The 19,742-nt window shown below is 53.4% G+C and overlaps 2 protein-coding genes across 5 annotated transcripts in view; one reads left to right on the top strand and one right to left on the bottom strand.

Moving 5' to 3' along the window:
* LRRC73 (leucine rich repeat containing 73) lies at positions 1 to 6,325 on the top strand. The gene is made up of 6 exons (XM_039718958.1): positions 1 to 359; positions 826 to 986; positions 2,043 to 2,165; positions 3,339 to 3,439; positions 4,071 to 4,254; positions 5,892 to 6,325. Exons 1-6 carry the CDS (start codon positions 88 to 90, stop codon positions 5,960 to 5,962), a joined length of 912 nt encoding a protein of 303 aa, XP_039574892.1. The 5' UTR covers positions 1 to 87; the 3' UTR covers positions 5,963 to 6,325.
* A 1,391-nt stretch (positions 6,326 to 7,716) lies between these two features.
* Positions 7,717 to 19,742, bottom strand: part of TJAP1 (tight junction associated protein 1) — a 40,335-nt gene continuing 28,309 nt past the window's right edge. For all 4 annotated transcript variants that reach the window (XM_039718930.1, XM_039718931.1, XM_039718933.1 and 1 more), the window contains 6 exons: positions 17,656 to 17,684; positions 16,817 to 16,978; positions 16,134 to 16,200; positions 14,294 to 14,401; positions 13,533 to 13,616; positions 7,717 to 11,702 (listed from right to left, as the gene is read on the bottom strand). In XM_039718930.1, the coding sequence (XP_039574864.1) occupies positions 10,386 to 11,702; positions 13,533 to 13,616; positions 14,294 to 14,401; positions 16,134 to 16,200; positions 16,817 to 16,978; positions 17,656 to 17,684 (1,767 nt within the window). In that variant the 3' untranslated portion in view covers positions 7,717 to 10,385. The remainder of the gene's footprint in view (positions 11,703 to 13,532; positions 13,617 to 14,293; positions 14,402 to 16,133; positions 16,201 to 16,816; positions 16,979 to 17,655; positions 17,685 to 19,742) is intronic.

The raw sequence follows: 19,742 nt of genomic DNA on the forward strand, positions 1-19,742 counted from the left end.
CGCCCCGGCCCGCAGCGCGCAGCGCGGCTCTCCCCCGGCGCCCGGGCTGCGCGGCCCGGGATCGGCGGCGCTCCGAGCCGGGGGAAGATGCTGCCGGGGTCTATCCAGATCTCCGGGGAGACGCTGTCGGGAGCGGAGATCCGGGACATCTGCGAGAGCCTGCGGGAGAACTCGGTGCGGCTGCTGTCGCTGCGGGGCTGCCAGCTCTCCGAGCGGGACTTCGGGCACGTCTGCCGCGGGGTGGCCGAGTCCCGCTCCCTCGCGCAGCTCAACCTCAACCTGGGCATCGTCTCCAACATCAACCGCGTCAAGCAGCTGGCCGAGGCCCTGAAGACGAACCGCTCCGTTCAGTCCCTCTTGTGAGTACAGTGCGGCGGGGGCTGCCGAGGGGGTCCCGGTTCTCTCCCGGGCGGGGACGGCTCTTTCCGGGGACTATCAGCTCGGGGCCCCTGAATCTGAGTCTTGTCGGAGGGAAAATGCCCTTGATGCTGCGGAGGATAAGCCGCTGCCTGTCACCTGGCTGGGAGGGAGCCACCTCTGCCCCCGCCGGCTGGGCACGGCCCTGCCTCTCAGTCTCGCTCCTCCAGCCCCGATGGTGGGGCTGCCCCTTCAGCGCTGGCATCCCCTGCCCGCCTCGTCCCGGCCGGGAGAGAAGGGCCACCGTAGCGGCCAGCCGACCCTAGTGACAGAGGCTTCCCAAAGCTTTTTGCCCACTTCGGGTTAGTATTTGTCATCCACTTCATTTTGTCTGCTTCTTCCTCCCTGTCAGGTTAGTTAGCCCCCAGGAAGAAGGCTCCGTAGTAATTTTCCCTTTTACCTGCACAGCCTCCATGGGAGTCCCCTGACAGATGCAGGCTTGGCCCTCCTCAACCCTGCTCTCTCCATCCACCCCTCGCTGGTGGCTCTGGATCTAGGAGACTGCATGCTGGGTGATGAAGGCATCAACCTTATCTGTGGGCTCCTGCCGCCTGATGGGGCCAAGTCTGGTAAGCACCAGGGGCTGTGGGTTGCTCAATGACTGGTGGAGCTTTCACACAGATCAGATGTATGCAGCACTAAATCCTCAGCCCTGGAGGAAGCAGGCTCTATGGTTTGCCAGAGCTAAGGATTTATTTCCCCTAACTTAAGAAAAGCAGATAAGCCAAGCAATAGACGAGCGGTTCCCTTGAGCAGGTTTGCCTTTCTGCTATGGATCTGTCCTGCTGGCAGTTTGGAGCTCAGGGACTAACAGGTTGTTTCTGGTTCATGTCAGCACCGTTTGAAACTGGAGGAGAGGACAGCTTGGACTTGGAATTTATTATTTTGCATTTGTGTGTTGATAATCTCTGTAGATAAATATATTGTGCGCCCCTACCTCAGCACTTAGCTTTATTATCAGTGTCTGGGAGTTGTCCCTGCTTGTGGTTGTACTCCATGAGTGTGTAGTTGCATGGTCACAGCCTTCATGCCCAGAGTCAGGTCTTTGCAGGGTATGAGGCCAGTGGGTATGAGGCCAGTGACCCACTCAAGCTGAGAGCTGGCATGGGCTGAGGTAACACCACTCCTTTCTTCTGACTCTCAAAGTGCTTTCCACCTTTTCCCAGCACCTCCTCCTCTGTGAGTGCACAATGCCACAGATGCTGTTATCTCTGCTGGCCACCCCTCTCAGGTGCAGGCTTCAGAGCATACTGTCCCTGTTATCCTCTCTCCAGCCTGTCACCTCATGCCACCTTCTTTCCCCAGTCAGTTGTCTCACACATCCCTTAGTTTCCATTGTGTTTTCCATTGTGTTTGCTATGGTAAAGGGTAAGCAGGACACAGGCTGGAAAGGCAGATAAATGGGGCAGTTGCAGCACGGTTAAATGAAGGGCCACAGCTGAAAGCAGTGAAATATTTCACTGATCACTGAAATCTGTCATGACAGTTGTCAGAGCAAACCTAGCCCTTAAGCCCTACAGAGTACAGGGTACACAACCCAAAGCTGTTCTGGTGAGCTGAACAAGTTCTCCTGTGACTGCTTTGGGGACCCTAAGGCTCTGGTTTGGCTTCTCTCTCTCCTGCAGGCCTCAAAGAGCTAACACTGAGCGCCAACCCAGGCATCACAAGTAAAGGCTGGGGACGCCTAGCCATTGCAGTGGCTCACAGCTCCCAGCTCCGCGTGCTGAACCTGGACTACAACCCCCTAGGTAAGCTGGGGGCCGGCAGGAGGAGCACTCTTGCCTCTCAGCGTTTGTGTCATCTGCACCAGTGGGGGGCAGGGACCAAGCTCTGGAAAGGCGGTAGAGCATCAACAGTAGGATGGCGCAGTTCCTTGCATAGGTGCCCTCTGTTCCCCAGCAGCAATTTCACCCTGCCAGGCACCTTCAGCTCTAGGAGAAGCCACAGTCACTGCTCTGCTTGTGTGAGGTGGCCACATGCCCCGTGGGGAGGTGCAGAAAGGAGGCTGTGCCTTGCCCACTCCACTGCCTTTGTCGTCACGTTTGACCCTCCATGTCTCCCTTTTTCCTGAAGCCCTGGGCACTGAAGCTGGCTTGGCAGATGCCGTATGTCCCCGCGCTCCCCCCTTCATCTTCCTGGAGGAGCAGGGAGGAGGAGGAGGAGAGCCTGGCACTCGTTGCCATAGAAACAAACTCTCTCCTGCTCTGCTGCAAGGTGGTGAGGAGGAGATTGGGCCATGCCTGAGCATCAGGATGACACTCCCCTCCTCAACCTGTCTGCCAGCAGAGCCTCCCCCAGGCCCTCTTCTCTGACCAGGTACCTCCTCTTGGACAGGAAAAACCCCAGGTGTTACTTGACAGCAGGCTGGGTTTTGTTCCAAGAGAAGGTGTCCCAGTTGTATGGCATCTTGACACTTGACAGAGAATGTCAGAACACATTCTGGAGTCTTGTCTCTTCACCAACATCAATCTTAGTGCTCCTCATCCTGCTCCATCCTCCATCCCCTTTCCAGGGATGCAGTCTGCCAGCTGGTGCAGAGTCCTCTGTTTGACTTCAGCCTTTCAGCTCCTATTCTGTGTGTGGGATGCCCTACAGGGACTGTTAAAGGCCCTTGCCTCCTTGACTAGGAAGGAGATTTGGGAAGATATGGTTCTTTGGGGAATAAAACCAGTCTCACAGTGTTCCTTTGTGTTCCCCTGATAATCAGTGACTGCTCCCATAACCACAAAATGGTACACCTTTCCTTGTCTCTCTTCTCAGTTAACAGCTTTTTTTCCACAATGAGGTAACAGATTTGGAAGGTTGTCTGATGGCAGAAATACTCAGAGGATGTTCCCAAGGCAGCCTCAGGGCACATGGCATGTGGCATTAGGTGAGGAAAGGCAGGCACTGCTGACCCCCCTGGTTTGCTCCTCCCACAGGTGACCAGGTAGCCGGGATGCTCGCTGTGGCTGTGGCCTCCAGTCGAACCCTCGAAGTGCTGGACCTGGAGGGAACAGGACTTACCAACCAGTCAGCTCAGGTGAGTAATTCACAATTGCTCTACAGCATCACAGACACCTCAGGGGCACAGTCTGGGGTGTCTGCAGTGGCTCCAGGACCCACACCTGCCTCCAACCACATGAGTAATTCACAATTGCTCTACAGCATCACAGACGCCTCAGGGGCACAGTCTGGGGTGTCTGCAGGACCCACACCTGCCTGGACCCACACGTGGGAGTCCACATGCACCCCCTTCCCTCCGTGCACCAGGGGGATTCTTGCTTTTCCCTGGCTGTTTTCTTGGAAGAAATGAAGTTGGATTTTTGGCTGAGAATCAGATCTAAATCTCTGTGGACAAACACAGGCCAAGGCTCAGTTGCACACTCCTCTCAGATCTCCAGCTTCTAGTGGTAATAGGGAATGGACCTGGATATGTGACAGCAACAGTGTAGAGCAGTCCCTTCTTTAGATAGAGCCAGAAAATCCAAGCTTGGCTCTTGCCACAGGAAGATGGGAAGTCCTCAGTCTCTCATAAAGCCTGATGAAGGGGGGGTCAAGGGAAGGTAGAAGTAAGGAGAGGAGGGCTGGAGTTCAGGGAGACAAAGCACTGACACTCTTTCTGCTCAGCCCTTGTGAAGTTTGTCAGCCTGTTTATCTTGCTCTCCCCCTAGACCTTGCTGGACATGGTAGAGAATTACCCCACAGCCCTACGGACACTCATCCTGGCAGAGAACAACATTAGTCCTGAGCTGCAGCAGCAGATCTCTGATCTTCTCTCAGAGGGCGAGGAAGAGGAGGAGACAGAGGTCCACGAAGTCACAGCCAGGGAGAAGAACCCCTGGATCTGCCAGAACAGTAAGAGCTCTGGGAGTTGGTCTGGGGGGCAGGAGCTGAGGGGCTCCTGGGGTGTCTCAGGTGTTTCCAGTGCCACTGGCCTCTTGCAGTGGGGTTGGTGAATGCACCTCTCCCTTTTCCCCTTGTACTGGAATACATATAACCCCCACGGAATGCATACACCTCCATGGAATGCATACACCTCCATGGACTGCATACAACCTCTATGGAATACATACACCTCCAGGCACGACCTTCATGCTAAACAGCGTTGGGCTGTGCCTCTCTTGGAAAGCAGCCTCCAAGGACAATGCGGCTGCTGCAAAGAGTGGAAATGGTACCTCTGAGGCTTTTTCCTGATGCTGCAGAACGAAATCTGAAAGTCTTAAAACTCAAGGGCAGGAATATTAAAGATCTTGGGAGCCTTTGCCAGATATCCTAGCCAAAACTTGTGTCATTCCTCACTGTTTCCAGAACCTCTTTGCAATCCGCACAGCATCAGCTGTTCCTATCTCTACGTCCCAAACTCGTGAAGGGTTAGCCAGATGCCACTGTGTGTCTGTTGCTTGTAATGGCAAAAAGGTGTATAACAGAGATAGCAGTAGCCTGCTCTGTGTAGTTTGCATATATGATATTGTATTTTGTCATGCCTACCTTGTGATCCAGCTGGTTTGAGTGTTTGCTTTTTTTTACCTTCATTTGTCCTTCACCCTTCACAATTCTCATATCAGACTACCAGAAGACAAGCACAACCAATCCTTGAGCCTCAAAACATCTGGATCCTCAACTATTAAACCCATAAAAATAATTTTGTGACAGTTTGGCTAAGTTTTGGATCTAGCTTCCAGAAATTGATTCCTGAAATAGAGATTCCCCTGCAGTAGTTTTGAATGTGCAGGACTGCCACTAGAGATCTCCTCCCTCCCACCCAGGAAAAAACATGGTTTTTTCCATTTCAAAAGGCTTCTGGATGGGAAACTAGTACCCTGCTAAGTTTCTTACTTGCTATGCAGGCCCATTCTCCTTGCAGTTGATTCACTTGCTGTGGGGAGAGTCGCAGTGTTCCTGGCTGTGGCTCTGAGCCATGGCAGAGCCAGCAAGCTGCCCTCACCTCCCCGAGGCAGGCAGGGGAGGGCTGTACAAACCCTCCATTCATGCAGTGCAGAAAGTCAGTATTTCCAGGCCTCTGCTGCTGTAACATGGCTGACTGCCCACAGCGTTCCCTGCTCTTGGGAAGGCAACACCACCCTGTGTGGTGTTGGCTGGCGTGCAGCCTGAAGCCTGCCCCACCTGGACACTGTCTCTCTACTGAAAAACACTGGATGAGTGCAGATTTAAAGGCCTGTGCAGGGCTGGGTAAGGGCACGGCTGGGCCAGTGCAGCCAGGATCACCTGCATGTCGGGGGTACTCAGGCCTGATGTTCCTCTGGCCTTTTGCTGCTGTCTCTGTTTTCTCCCCTTCCCCAAAAATCCATTCTGTTCTGCTGCTCTGCAGCCAGAGCAGGCCTAGTTCCTGCTTAATCTCACACTTCTCTCAGAAGCTTTCTTCCCATCCTGCTGTGTTTCAATTCCCCATCCTCACCTCTGGATCTGGAGCACATCCCCTGTGCTCTCCGGCAGCCGGAACGGCTCATGGCTCTCTCCTTCTCTCCACACAGATTCCAGCTCCCAGATGGTGCTGATGACATCGGGCCTCGGTGACAGCCTCTTGGCAGAAACAGAAATGTAGCTGGGCTACCCTGCCTGCTTCTGCCGAGCAGAGCCCCGTGCACCCGCCAGACCAGACCCAGCCTCCGCCGGGCTCCCCAGCCCTCCTCTCGCACATCTCACCTCCCGCCGCTGCCTCGCTCGGCTCCGAGCGAATCTCTCACACGTCTCCGTGCCGCCACACGCCTCGTCCCTCGGCCGCTTGTGATTGTCCCCGTCGCCGCATGTGTAGCTCAGCCGCCCTGCCACCCCCCCGCCCGGCTGCGCCCGCAGGGCACAGGCTGTATTTATTCAGATGTGTATAAGAGATGTCCTTTCTATCGCTTGTACTGCTGTCGCGGTGAGACTTTTATAAAGGTCACAGATGTGGTGGTACCACTCGGCAGCGTCCGCCTCCGCGACTGTGCGACCCCGGGAGGGCGGGCGCCGGCAGGCACGGGCAGAGACCAGCTGGTATGGGCAGAGAGCGGCAGATATGGGCAGGGGCTGGGAGGTGCCGAGAGGCACCGGCAGGGCCGGGAGGTGCCGGCAGGGCCGGGCAGGGGCTGGGAGGTGCCGGCAGGGCCGGGCAGGTGCCAGGCGCTGTGGGCCAGGCCAGGCCCGGCACGGCCAGGAGCCGCGGGCCTGGAGCGCCGGCAGGGGGCGGCAGCCGCTCGCCCGCCGCCTCACGGGCCCTCCCGCGCCTCGGCCCCGGCCCTGGGGACAGGCCGGGGACAGACCGGGGACAGCACAGTGTTCTGTCCCCCCGGCCCTCCCTCGGGCCAGGAGGAAACGGGCTGGGCTAATCTAGCTCTGCAGGGAGCCTGACACCAGCCGTGCACACCCCGGTGAAGGCTTCAGCCCGCACCAGCACCGCGGGTTGCGCTGCCTAGCTTTGCCAAGCGTCCCTTGCTGACAAGGAAGATCGTGTTTCAAGGCTCAGATTAGGCTAGAAGATTAAATTGTGGTAGCAGCTGCTACTCAAGGGAACAAGGAATAAAATCATTAATTAGGGGGACAAAGAAACAAGACACTCTTTCTAGTGTTAGGCTTGCATGTAGCCAGCTCAGAAAGGCATAGAGAGCCTAACCTGGGAGAGGGAGGAAAATTCATCACAACTCTCTGGCCTCTGCAGCACCCTTCAATGTGAAAAGGAAACACTTCCAACTGTCTGTATCAGCATCCTGCAGGAACTCTCTGCCTCATGTTTGGAGGGCTTCCAGACTGGGGTATGTCCCAATCCTCCCTCCTCACACACAATACTGAATCTAGAATTATAAACCTCTTAGGAACCCCAGCAAGGGGGTATGGTGCGTGGCCCCATGTCACTTGGTTTCTGAAGTGAAGTGACACTCTCAGATGACTCCAAAAGCTGGGAGTCCGAGAAAACCAACAGCTATTAAAAGGATTAGGTACATCTTATCCTACACTAGATGAGAATGTAGAGGTTGGCCAAGGCAGATCAGCTAGCACAGCCAGCAAAATATGTGAAATAGGGTAAGCAGAATCTTAAGAGTAACGCTGAGGGGTGCTAACAGCACCATGAGAATGTAGAGGTTGGCCAAGGCAGATCAGCTAGCACAGCCAGCAAAATACGTGAATTTTGTAGGCAGAATCTTAAGAGTAACGCTGAGGGGTACTAACAGCACCCGCTTACAGGTCACAGCATCGCGCTCCCTGAACGAGACAATGGGTGGCACACACAGTTCAACAAACTTGGGACACTGTACCATAAGTAGCTACACATGCTCAGGATCATTCCAGTCCAGTATCAAGTACAATATAGCCATTGCCATCTACTTTTAAAATAGTTTATTTCTGGTCTTAAAATATACATCAGTTTGAAAATCTCAGAAAAAAACACATTAGTTACAGATTAACAGTCTGGAGTTGGGACACTGGAACTCAGATGGGCTCAAGGCCCCAGAGCCAATACTGCTGGAGGTGGGCAGGAGTGCAGAGGACACAATGCCCACAGGGCAAGAGGGGGCTCTGTTGCTGCTTGAGGCCACCAGTCCCCCTCAACCTCGGCCAGCATCCTAATGCTGCAAAGCACAAGTGTCTGGTGAGGTGGTGGGCATACCTTTGCCACCCCTCCACTTCACTGTTTTGCTTTTCAGTCTGCCTTTACCAAAAGCAGAGCGAAGCCAGCTCTGTTCAGCATCATCAGCACCAGCTGCCTCAGCAAAAGTTTTGTCCACTGACCAGCATGCCAGGATTCAGGGGAGATGGGGCTGAGCTCTGGAGCACAATGCCTCCCCCGCTGCAGGCCACCAGCAGCCTCAGAGCAGCTCACTCAGTGAGCAGCCAAGCCCAGGTGACATCTGTGAGGCAGGATCTGGCAGCTGCTTCAGATGCAAACCCTCAGCAGTGCTGCAGAAGAACAAAAGAAATGCAGCAGTGGAGTGGCTGATGGCAACAAGCACAAGGACATCCCCCCACCCCTCCTCATCTGGGACAGGGGAGATAAACACTCTGCAGGCTCAGAGGAGGCTCCCACTCAGCCTGTCTGCACAGCGAAACACTGCAGTGAAATACTGAGTCCCACCTCCCCACCAGAGGGTGGCATCCAACTCTACAACTGTTCCAGGTGGGAAACAAGGTGAGTGTGTAGGCAGCAGCTCTGCCCAGGGTACATAAAACAACCTACACAACTTGCCAGAGAGGCCTGCAGCTCCCCTTCACTGGCCCTGGAGCCTCCAGGCTCAAGCTGAAGCCCTGGCTGGCCCCAGCTACAAGCTGCAAGCCCTTTACAGAGACAGGGGTTTGGGGAGGGGAGCAGGCCCCCCAGACAGCTCTTGGCTGCAAATCTTGATGTAAGCATACGAACAGATGCTCCCTCCTGGAGAGAAGGATGCTCTCCTCCAGCCCCATGAAGGGCCTGTTTGGTGTAGGGTGGGAGGACAACACAAACCCAACTCAAAAACCAGACAGCAGGCTGAGGGCAGGGTTTGAAGGGGGTATGGTGTAGGGAACTGGGCTGTTCTCTGCCCTGTACGCCCATGGAAGCCAAGAAACACCAGACAGACAAGGGCACAGGACAAAATTAAAACAGGAGGTCTGGGCTTTGTAAGCCCCCCAAAAAATACCTACAGCTACAGACCTCTACCCTTCCCTCCCCCCCAACAAGACACTGAGCACACAAGACTGCGAAGAAAAGTCACACAATATCACACTACACTAGGGAAAACACACATAGAGCCCTACCCAGGAAGGGAGGCCCCAGAGAGGCACCAGAGCCTGGAGCCCCCCAGAGAAGGGGGCGTGCAAGGAGACCCTGGTGAAGGGCTGCTGCCGAGCCATGAGGTAGTGCATCTGCAGGGAGCAGCTCCTCAGCATGCTGCCCTCACATCCCTGCTGGCCCTGCACCAAGCCCTTCCCAGAAAAGCCCGGTAGCATCCTTCATGCCTTGCTTGCCTGGGGCAAAACCTTGTTCTTAGATCTGGAGGGGTTTCTGCAGGCTGGAGGCCAGGATCAGAGGGAAGTGCAGCTCTGATAGCTGAGACTCCTCAACACACCCTCAGTGCAGGCATCAGACTGGCTGCCAACGGCTGTGTCTGTTTATGCAGGGTGGGGGAAAGAGAAAACAATACACCCCAAAACCAAAGGCTTGGAAAGAAGAAAGAAGCCCACCCAAGAGCAAAGCATCAGCACCGTTCAAACAAAACAACAGCACAGAGAACAGGGGAAGAGGTGTGAGGGAGGAGACACACAAATACAAACCCCAGAGCCCAGCAGGCACTGCCTCCCCAAACCACCTCAGCAAGCAGCACCCATGCCCCACACCACAGCACCAGCCCCTGTGCATTGCTTCAGTGGGGACCAGGTGCCGAGCCCAGCCCTGGAGACACGTGACAGAGACCCACAGAGGCAGATTCTGAAGACCCGTCCAGTGGGTGGCTGGGGAAAACAAAATCCAGGAGCAAAATGAGACACCAGCAATCCCAGCTCATCCCCATGGCACACAGCCATCTGCTGGGAGAGTCCTTGTGCCCCACTCACAGCCGCTGGGGCTCCCAGGGAATCAGACACCACCACACAGGCACTCTGCCCTGTTGGCACAAGTTAAAAGAGAGCAGAGCATCTGTGGGGAAACAACAGGAGAGCACCCAGGGCCTCAGGTACCTGAGTGGGAAGGGGGATGAGAGCAAAAAGAGGCACAGGCACCAGGACAAGGGGTACCAAGAACTAGCTCTGGTACAGGCACCACTGTGAGGCTGTGAAGAGAGCTGCAAGTGTGTTGGGGCAGTGGGTGTGCTTCTGCACACTGTGTGTGCTTGTACTGAGGGTCTGAGGTGCCAGGGAAGGGAGATCCCAGCTCTTCCAGGTAGCAAAAGAAGAGAATAAATACAAAACCTCAGAGCAGATTTTCCCTGGGAGGAGGGTACTAAGGGAGGCTTCTCCCTCAGGCGGACTGATGGGGGTATCCCACAGCTCTGCTAAGCATGGCTGCTTCTTGCTGTGCCTCAGCTGAGAAGGTTGCCCTGCTCCTGGGCTTGTGTCAGACTGTCTTTGCGATGTAAGTGGTGCACCCCCATCCTCTTGGGGCTGCGGTGCGGCCGACTGAAAGGAGGCTTGACCCTGCCTTCTCCACTTTCCTCTTGGACACCTCCTTGGCTGCTCTCCTTGTTTCCCTGGAGCAGCATTTCTCTCTCTTCACCTGGGCTCTCAGGCAAGCCAAGGTCTACATAGTCCTTGTGCTTCTCTGGTGAGGGGCTTTCAGGCTCAGCAGTGCCTCCCCCGCTTTCAAGCAACAGCTTCTGGGCTTCATCCTGGGAGAAATCTGTACCATAGTCTGAGGAGAAATGGCTCCTGCGGGCTCTGGACTCGGTGCTGTCTGTGTCCACGCTTGAGTCCCGGCTCACGGTCCAGCTGCAGCTCTGTGCAGACTCCTCACCATCCGAGTAAGCTGAGGATGCCCTACCCAATTCCTGCATGGAGCGGCTGAACCTCTTCTGGAGCTCGGGGGCTGTATCCCGGCTGAAAGCCGTGCGGTTCATCAGCACTCGCTCCGAGGTGGGGGGGGCCTTATCCACAAACATACGCTGCCAGTTAGCCAGCAGGTCCTCCTCAGAGCTGGCAGAGCTGGCAAAGGCGCTCGGGATTTGGGGAGGGCTGCTGAACGGGCTGCTCTGGGAAGAGCCGTGAGCCCTGGCTGCTTTGGGGGACTGCTGACAGGAGCAGCTGGAGGCTGAACGGCGCCCTTCTGAAGCAGGGCTGCTGGGGAGAGTCCGGTGCCTGTCGCAGCTCTCATCTTCGCTCTGCACCAGGCTGAGGGAGATGGCCTGGCGCGTAGCATACGTACAGTTGGGCAGGGGGCTGTTCTTTGGGATCCTTACCTTGTCCTCAGAGAACTCAATCACTTTGCGCCCCGGGTACATAGGATGGGGAGGTGAGGGAGTAGGGTATGGGCTTAGCTTCTCAAAGGCAGGCACCTCCTCAGGCACACTTTCCACACTACTCTGCGGCTTGCAGCCACCATTCTGCTGCTTCCCCGCATCTCCTCCCTCCTTCCCCATCTGCCCTGCACTGTTGCAGGCATCAGAAAGGGCTCCGCTCATGTCCACATGCACAAAGACATCCTCAGCCATGGGACAGCTGCCACTGCTAGACTTGGCTGAATTCAGAACCAGAGATTCTGGTTTCTCCAAGACTCTGGCGATGACTGAGGTGGGCACAACATCAGACGGAGCCAAGGTGTGGGCTGCCTCTTGGCCAGGGCCTGCAGACTCCTGCGCGCTGTGCAAATGCTTATTCACCATGTCCTGCAGCTCATAGGGAAGCTAGGGAGAAGGAAAAGGACATTAGAAGGGGGCTACCATGCAAGAAATTTAGTTTCATATACTCTGCATTTTCCAACCAACCTACATGTGTATTTTGTAGTCATTATCTTGACCCCAACATTCACCTACCTTGCCTTCAGAAGGGTTATCTTCTTTCAAAGCAAATCTGCCCCATGAGTGACTGACCAGGCTCTCTAGCTGTCACAGCAGTCATGCTTCTAGGCCATGGTTCACAGGCCCCATGTGGCAAAGCAAACAGGTAAAGACAGCACATGGGCTCAGTCTCACATGCCTGTAGCACAGAGACAAGGCCCAGCCAGCACATGCTAGGAAGGGGTCTATTGATCTGTGGAAAATCAGCTGGTGGTTGCACTGAAGTGACTCTAGATCCCCCACTGCTGAGATCCACAGTGCTCCCTGAATGCATAATTGCAGCCATGCTGCCTTGGCAGCCTGCCTGCAGACCAGGATCGATGCCTTCCCTACCAACTCCAACATGTCACCCCGCTTCTCACTTTCTCCATTTCACAGAGACAAACATACGGGCTAATTTCCAAAGTTGTTGGACTTGGGTCTCACCAGGGGGTAAGCACTACCCCTCATCCTGCAAATGGGCACTACTGCTCTCCCCACTACCCTGCCAAGCTGCCCTCACCTGGGTCACCACAGGCAAGTGAAGCATGGAGAGCAGAGGTCCCCAAGCCACTCAGTGGCACAGCGAGGTCTGTCCCATCACAGCCAGAAGGAAACCACACCCACATCTGGGCATGCAGGGCATACTGCATAACAACAGCTGGCTGTGAGGCAGGCTGTGTGCACAGCTGCTCAGCACCAAACCCCCTCCAGTGGCAGCCATGTGGAACACAGTGCTTTGGGGGACAGAATTCAAAGCTCCAGAGAGGGGGGACAGCTGGGAGAGAGGTCAAGGTTACCCCAGCAGTAACTGATACACTGACCTCAAGAGTGCTAATTTGAGACACAATGGGGGAGGGTGACATAGTGGTCACCTGCTAAGTTAAAAAAGACAGGCATGTAGTTTTGCTGGGAGGAACACAAGAAGGGACAGAGACTAGAGGTATGACAAAGAGAGAGCTGGGCTAAGGGCCTGGATGATACTTTCAACCAAAGAATTGATGCTACTAATGTGAAAGGAGATGAGAGCAGCATGAGCTGAGCTGACTGCACCCTCATCCCTCCCCACAGTGGGGAGGGAGTGAGGACAGAGACTAGAGGTATGGCAAAGAGAGAGCTGGGCTAAGGGCCTGGATGATACTTTCAACCAAAGAATTGATGCTACTAATGTGAAAGGAGATGAGAGCAGCATGAGCTGAGCTGACTGCACCCTCATCCCTTCCCACAAGGGACAGTGATTTGGCACCAGCTTCTCCTGCTCAGAAGGCCTAGAAAAGAAAACCCTGAATGCTGCCTCACACATTTCTCCTCAGAGTAGGAAGTAACATCAGGTCAGACTACTGCTGTTTCTTATGAGGCAGTATGGCCCTTCCATGTGGCCAGGAGAGGAAGGAAAAAGGATGGAGCAGAGTAAGAGAGAGATCTGCTCTCCTGCCAGCTACCAGCATGCACCCAGCAGACTATCAAGTTCAAGGTTATTGTGCTTTTTATAACAGCTCCTGGCTGAACTGTGAAATGGAGCTGTCATGAAAGAGGAGCTGGCAGAAGCTCTGTGCTGCCTTCTCAGTGGGAGTGGGAACAGAAACCTCCCCCACCTCTGAGACTGAAGGATGAGAGGCCAGCAGCCCTGTGGAGAAAGCAAAATGCAGTCAAAGCCCATGAGCCCTTCTTCCCCACCTCAGCAGGATTACTACTCACATCAGCAAACTTGTGGTTCCTGAAGTGAGACTTGTTACACTTGAGCAGCTGTACTGCAAGGTTACAGTCCTGTCGATAGCGTTCCTGCAAGAGAGGGCACAGGTGTGCAACACTGTCAGAATCGCCCAAACTCTTACCCAAAAAGGCACCAACTGACCAGATACTGTTTGAACAGAAGCCAGAAGAGGCATCTGATGAATCGTTCATGAGGGTACTGCCATTCCCCTCTCCCCATACTTTTATGTATTTTCTTACCTCAGTCTTTCAACTCCAGTCCTTGTTCCTGCATATCCTCTGCCAGTGTATCAAGCCCCTCTCCCTCTGGGGATTTTAACCATCCCCAAAAATCCCACCTTTTCTCCCCCATCCCACAGCTCAGCTCTATCTAATGATGCAGACAGACTGGAAAGAGTTGAGAGCAGTTAATAGAGACAAGCACTGGATCCAGGAACTTCTATATTAATGGTGTAGAAAAGGCATCAGCTCCCTCCCAGCTCTGGAGTGAATGACCCCTCCTTAGGTACAGCCCAGACTCAAGTCAAACCCTAACCTTAAAAGAGCAAATACATCAAACTTGAAGATCCGTTCTTCCCTGTTCAACCCCTCAGACCCCCTTCTGTTTGTCCCTGCTATCCTGTGCAGCTCCTGCACTTCCATACACACTGGAGTCATTCATGTGCTCCTTTACACTAAGGTCTTTGAACAAAAGGAAAAGCCCACACCTCACACACTTTCACAACCATTTGCAGACTGACACTTACATTGAGTTCCTCCAGCTTATTGATGGTGGTTTTGGCATCGAGCAATTTATTAGTGAGCTCTACAATCTCCCAGTCCAGCGTCTTGCGGTCCATTTCTGCCTTTTTAATCTGGGATGCAAGAATACTGGGTTTAAAACTCCCTAGCACAGAACCTGGCTGTACCACCCACCTCAGCCCAAGCATAGCACAATGACATGTTCAGCTGGGATACAAAAAACTTACAGACAGACAGACAGAAACAGACACAGACAAGGGAGACAACCCTCTTCAAAGGAAGGTGATTCCAAAAGCCAAATGGGACCAGCTGCTCTGCTAGCTACAGAGACAACAGGTTGAGTCTGAACCTCCTTAATGCAGTATCTCTTGCAGCATCAGCATGTTTCCTCTCTGCCCCTGGTTCCCATGGTGCCTCACAAAAAGCTAGTGGCTTTGAGTGATCAATCCCAACCTGCCACTGAAAGCAAAGACCTCTGAGATTGATACCCAGCCGTCCTTCCTGGGGAAACCAAAGCAAGAATACTGCCAGAAAAGACCCAACAGTCAATACTGAATGGACAAAAAGGGGAAGGCATCATCTTGCAAGAGTTTAAGCCTTGCTCTCGTAAGTAAAAGGACCTGTTGCTTCATTTGAAGTTCAGCTAATGCCCTCCATAAAGCAGGCAACCTTGCCTCTTCAGACTCCCTAACAGTTCAGGTACAGGGCTGACAGAGCCTCAGATGTAACAGCAAAGAGGGACAACACCTCAGAACAACTAAGCTGTCACTGTCTCAAGAAGTTCTTCCAAACTGCCCAAGGGTGTTGTGAGGCTGTGGCCAGCAGGGCCAGCTGTGCATCACAGGTACAGCACAGCAACAGGCAGGCGGATAAGGGAGCCAGTACTTCAGCAGTATGCAGCCTCTTCAGGCACCACAATGAATAACTGGTAGTGAATATTAACCCAAGAAATTCAAGTTCTGGCACCAAAGAAATCTCATCCTGGGCTACACAGAGCCAATCAGCACCTCAGCTATTTGACTTGCCTGCTCACAGCTCAGGAGGGGAAGGAAAGGGAGCAAACAAGGCTCACAGCCATCCACACCTTATGCAGTGCTGCAGTTTATGGGCACCACTTCCCAACATGTCATGCTCCAGCTGGCTCAGAGTCAAACACTCTTAAGATGGAGCCCTGCAAGCTAGGACCTGCTGCATCTGCGGGCAGCTGCTGGATACCAGGTGAGCCCTCGGCTGGACGAGGGCTGGGGCCCCTCCATCTGAGATGGTGTATGTGGGACTGACAATGAGACCAACAGGCCGAGACACGTAAAGAGGAAAAAGGAAAAACACACAAACGAAAAGACGCAACTGCAAAAATCCAGCTTTGGCTGAGAGAGGCCTGAGAGGTGAGTGCGCCCAGAGTGTGCCAGCGGCAGCGTGGGGAGGAGAAAGAGAAAGAGGGGGAGGGAGAGAAAAGAAACAGCCATGAGTGTTATGAATGCACACAACAGACATACACGCACATTGGCTCTGCTCTGACTGCCCCCGTCCTCCCAGGATGACCACCCCAGGAGTAGCTGACACATCCCTGGCACTTTGAGAGGGACTGAAGCAACATGACGGAATACCATGCAATTATGTTGTGAGGAACCAAAGCTCTCATGCATGACCAAGTACAGGCTCAGTAAATCAAGAAAACCACTCATGACACCAGCCAGAACGGGGAGTAGATGATCATGGCCAAAACCTCACCCCTCACCCACTGCCACATCTGCTGGGCAAAGACAGGGCCCCTTCCCCCATCTGCTCCTAACACGCACTGGTCTCTTGCACCTCATCTCTCTAGTGACTTAACAGGGCACTCACCAGGGCATGCAGCTTCTCTTCCAGGTCTTGGTTGGTTCTCTGGGAAGCAGTGTAGCTGTTCTGCAACCTATAGAAACAAGTTTGTATGCTTGGGAATGGATCTCAGGCACCTACTCAAGCTGGCTTCACAGGTGCCAAGAAAACCACCAACTCTGGAACTCATAAAGACTGCTACTAAGACAACCAGGCGTATTAACTATGCTTCACCCCTGACACATGATGGCTTTCAGACCTCAAGTCACTGGAGGCAAGATGAGGCTGGCAGGGTGAAAGGATCCTGCAGGAGGGGATGTAGATGACTTTGGAAGACTCCTCTGAGCTATGTCACATCTGAGCACATGACCGGTGACTGGCCCTGATTTTTAAGTGAGGTACTTTTCAGGTAAAGCAATGATGTATTTTTCAGCAGCCACCAGTGGCTTTTTTTGCACACATGCTTACATCCCACAGATGAAGAATTCCCTGTCATCAGCCTTTCATGCTGGCAGCATTCCTACACTGTGCCTGGGAAGAAGTAATGGTTGCAGAGCCTTTATCTCCCCTCGAGTTTGGAGGTGCACCTTTTCAAGGATGCAGCACACCTTTGATTTGCACAACAGGGCACAACCTGCTCATGCCAGCTGAGGGAGTCTTTGGTGTGAGGGATCTTTCTAACTCTATCCCTCTCATTTTCTTTGTCATACCTACGGAACTTGTCCTTGAACTTCTCCAGCTCCTCACGGTTTTGGCCCAGTTCCATCTCCAGGTAGTCCTGACCTGACTCCAGTTCCCTCTCCATTGCCTCCATTTTGTTAGTCACGTATGTCAGCCGTCGACGAAGCTCCTCATTCTCATGCTGCAGCAGCCTGGGGCAGGAACCAGGAGCAAGGTACCACTGAGTGCACAAGGAGTATTCCACACCAGCCCCCCACCCCACTGCCCTGCACTAGGGCCCCAGAGCCCTCACAGGGGCCCCAGGAAGTCAGGAGTCAGGAACTGAACACGCAGGAAATTCCAACGCATGAAGCAAGAGGCACATCTCTGTCAGGACAGACAGACAAACACTCTTGGAGCAGGGGCAAAGAAGTACATGCCAGCTGGCCAGCCATAGCTCCTAGCTCCCTCTCAGGTTACAGCACTTGCATAAAGACAGATGAGCTGCACAGCTCCAGTGTCCCTCACTGATGAATGAAAACCAATCAATAATTTATCCCAGTCCAGGTTGGATGAATAGAAGGGAAAAATCCTCTCTCCATCTCTGTTAAAGACTTCATCTACTTTCTTTCACACCCACCAACTCCTCTGCCTGCACCTGCACTGGGGATCCATGTTCCCTCCTCCTCCAGCGGGAGGGACATGCAAGGCACAGGTTGGCAAGGCACAGACCAAAGCTCTGCCCACACGGCCCCAAGAAGATTGAAGATGTGAGAGGAGCCTGCAGGGCCAGTCAGCTTCACTGCGCAGGTGGCACAAGCAGGATGTGAGGAATCAGCACCCACGCAGTTGCAGTATGACAGGCATAAAGGGGGAGCAGGACACTTACTTCATCCTTTCTGCATCCGTCAAGGGTTCCTGCACAGGGAAGAAAACAGCTGTGAGATTCTTTTAGAAGAGGAGTTGGTCTCTCACACTGTCTGTCCTAAAAGGCAGTCTTGGTGGCTAGACCCTAGCTGTGACTCTTCCTCCCCTGCCCTGACAGTTCATACTAGGCAAGCTTTGAACTACAAGGATTTGTATACACTGCTCAGCTGCCTGATACCAAAACACACTGTGTGCTCTGGTTCAGGGTAGAAGACTAGAAACCACCACACAAGTTAGGCAACTTTACCCTCCCATGGTGCAATCTCAGCATCTCTTTGGTAACATCACCACCTTAGCAGGTCTTTCAGCTTCCTCCACATTCACAGCTGGTGGGCAGCAGGAATCTCACAGGCCAGCATACACAGGATTCACTAGTCACCACAGCAATTACTTGTGGGGCCCCTGAAGTCCCACAAAAAATCAGGACTGAGAATCATTTGGGAGCTGAAAAATGTGGCTACCAATTATATGACCCAGATTGTGCTGCAAAAAAAGGTTTCTTTATGCAGACCTGAAACCAGCCACTATAACTATAATAGGATAGCAGAAGAAATGCTAAAGGCCAGGAAAGGCTGTAAAAGAAAATGTTATGGGCAAGATCCCCAGAGATAGCTGGTGCAGGGCCCTGCAGAACAAGGAGACAGAGAGCAGTGACAAGAGCACACAGCTCAGCTATTCTGAACTCTCTGTGCTAACCCATGAGATGGCTGCTGCCTGCCAGGATTGCTGGGAGATATTTAATTAGCATGAGAAACAACTTTTTTTTTGTGAAAGCCAAGACTCTGACCATTCCCACAAAGTTCAAAAGGCCCATGGATTATTTTTGGTACTTGATACCAAGAGCACTTCACAAACCCAAGTGCAGCCACACTTCAGACAGTGTCACAGTCAGCTCTGGTCTGAGAGACCATGTCAGACAGCCAAGGACAAGGCTGTTGAGCTGCTAACAATTCCATAAAGTACACCATCCCAGTTCTGGCCTTAAGACATCATGGGACTGCTTTCTTTATTAATTCACACTTTAAAAGAAAGGTCTTTAACACCTGTGTTTACCCTCCTGTTCCTAAGGGCAAAGCATCAATCTATTCTTTTCTTACCTCCTGACTCCACATGGCAATTGGTTAATTCTGATTAACTGCCTCCCCTGCCCCCACATATACACAAACAGCAGATGATAGTGACCAGGCAAAGGGGATAATGTGATTCCTATTAATACAGGGTAATGGCATTGCCTGAAAGCAGGCTAGAGAAAAGAGGAGAAAGCTTAAACGACCTGAAATAGCCATCATACAAAAATCAAGTATGCTGAGGCAGCCAGGCACGGGGCACACACAAAGCACTAGGAACATCCCAGCACCTCCTGACAATGGAGCTGCCTGCCTCCTGCACACACCTACTAGTCAGCAGCCTGAAGGGCCTCCAACCAGCAAACACCTGGGAAGTTTGCAGTGGGGAGAACAGCACCAGTTTCTACCTTCCTTAACTCCTGGGGCCAAAGGGAAGCTGGTTACTCCCAGGACTATATACCCAGCCTCTAGCACAGCCATGAGTGGCTCCCACAAGAGAGCAACTTCTGATGATTAAGCACCCACAACACGAGGTCTGGGGGCCTGCTCTCAGTCTCTGCCCTGGCATTACAGACTAGATGAGATCCAGGTAGGGGTTTGGCCTTTGTGAGAGCCCTGCCTGCAAGTTGGTGACCCTGGCACCTACCTTGTTTAGTGCCAGGTTGAAGGAAGGGGAGGATCTAGATGGGGTAGGCCCCTCCTCCCGACTCCAGCATGTTGGAGTGGAGCAGGATCCTTTCTCTGGGTAGTTCGGCTCCACTGTATGCTTCTGCCCAAGCTTAGCACACTGATGGTGTGGCTGTAATAGCTGTGAACAGGGACTGCTTTCATCCCTTCTGCCCTCTGCACTGCTTTTCCATGAAGACAGTGAATGTTGCTGCCCAGAGGATGTCCCTGCCAGCCCCAAGTCTGCCAGCTGCTGCAGCTCATACTGACACAGATCTACTACCCTTCTCTCCAAGGAAAGGAGTTTTCCCTTACT

The sequence above is a fragment of the Passer montanus genome, unplaced genomic scaffold, assembly GCF_014805655.1.
Source record: "Passer montanus isolate IOZ18808 unplaced genomic scaffold, ASM1480565v1 scaffold40, whole genome shotgun sequence".
NCBI classification, from domain to species: domain Eukaryota; kingdom Metazoa; phylum Chordata; class Aves; order Passeriformes; family Passeridae; genus Passer; species Passer montanus.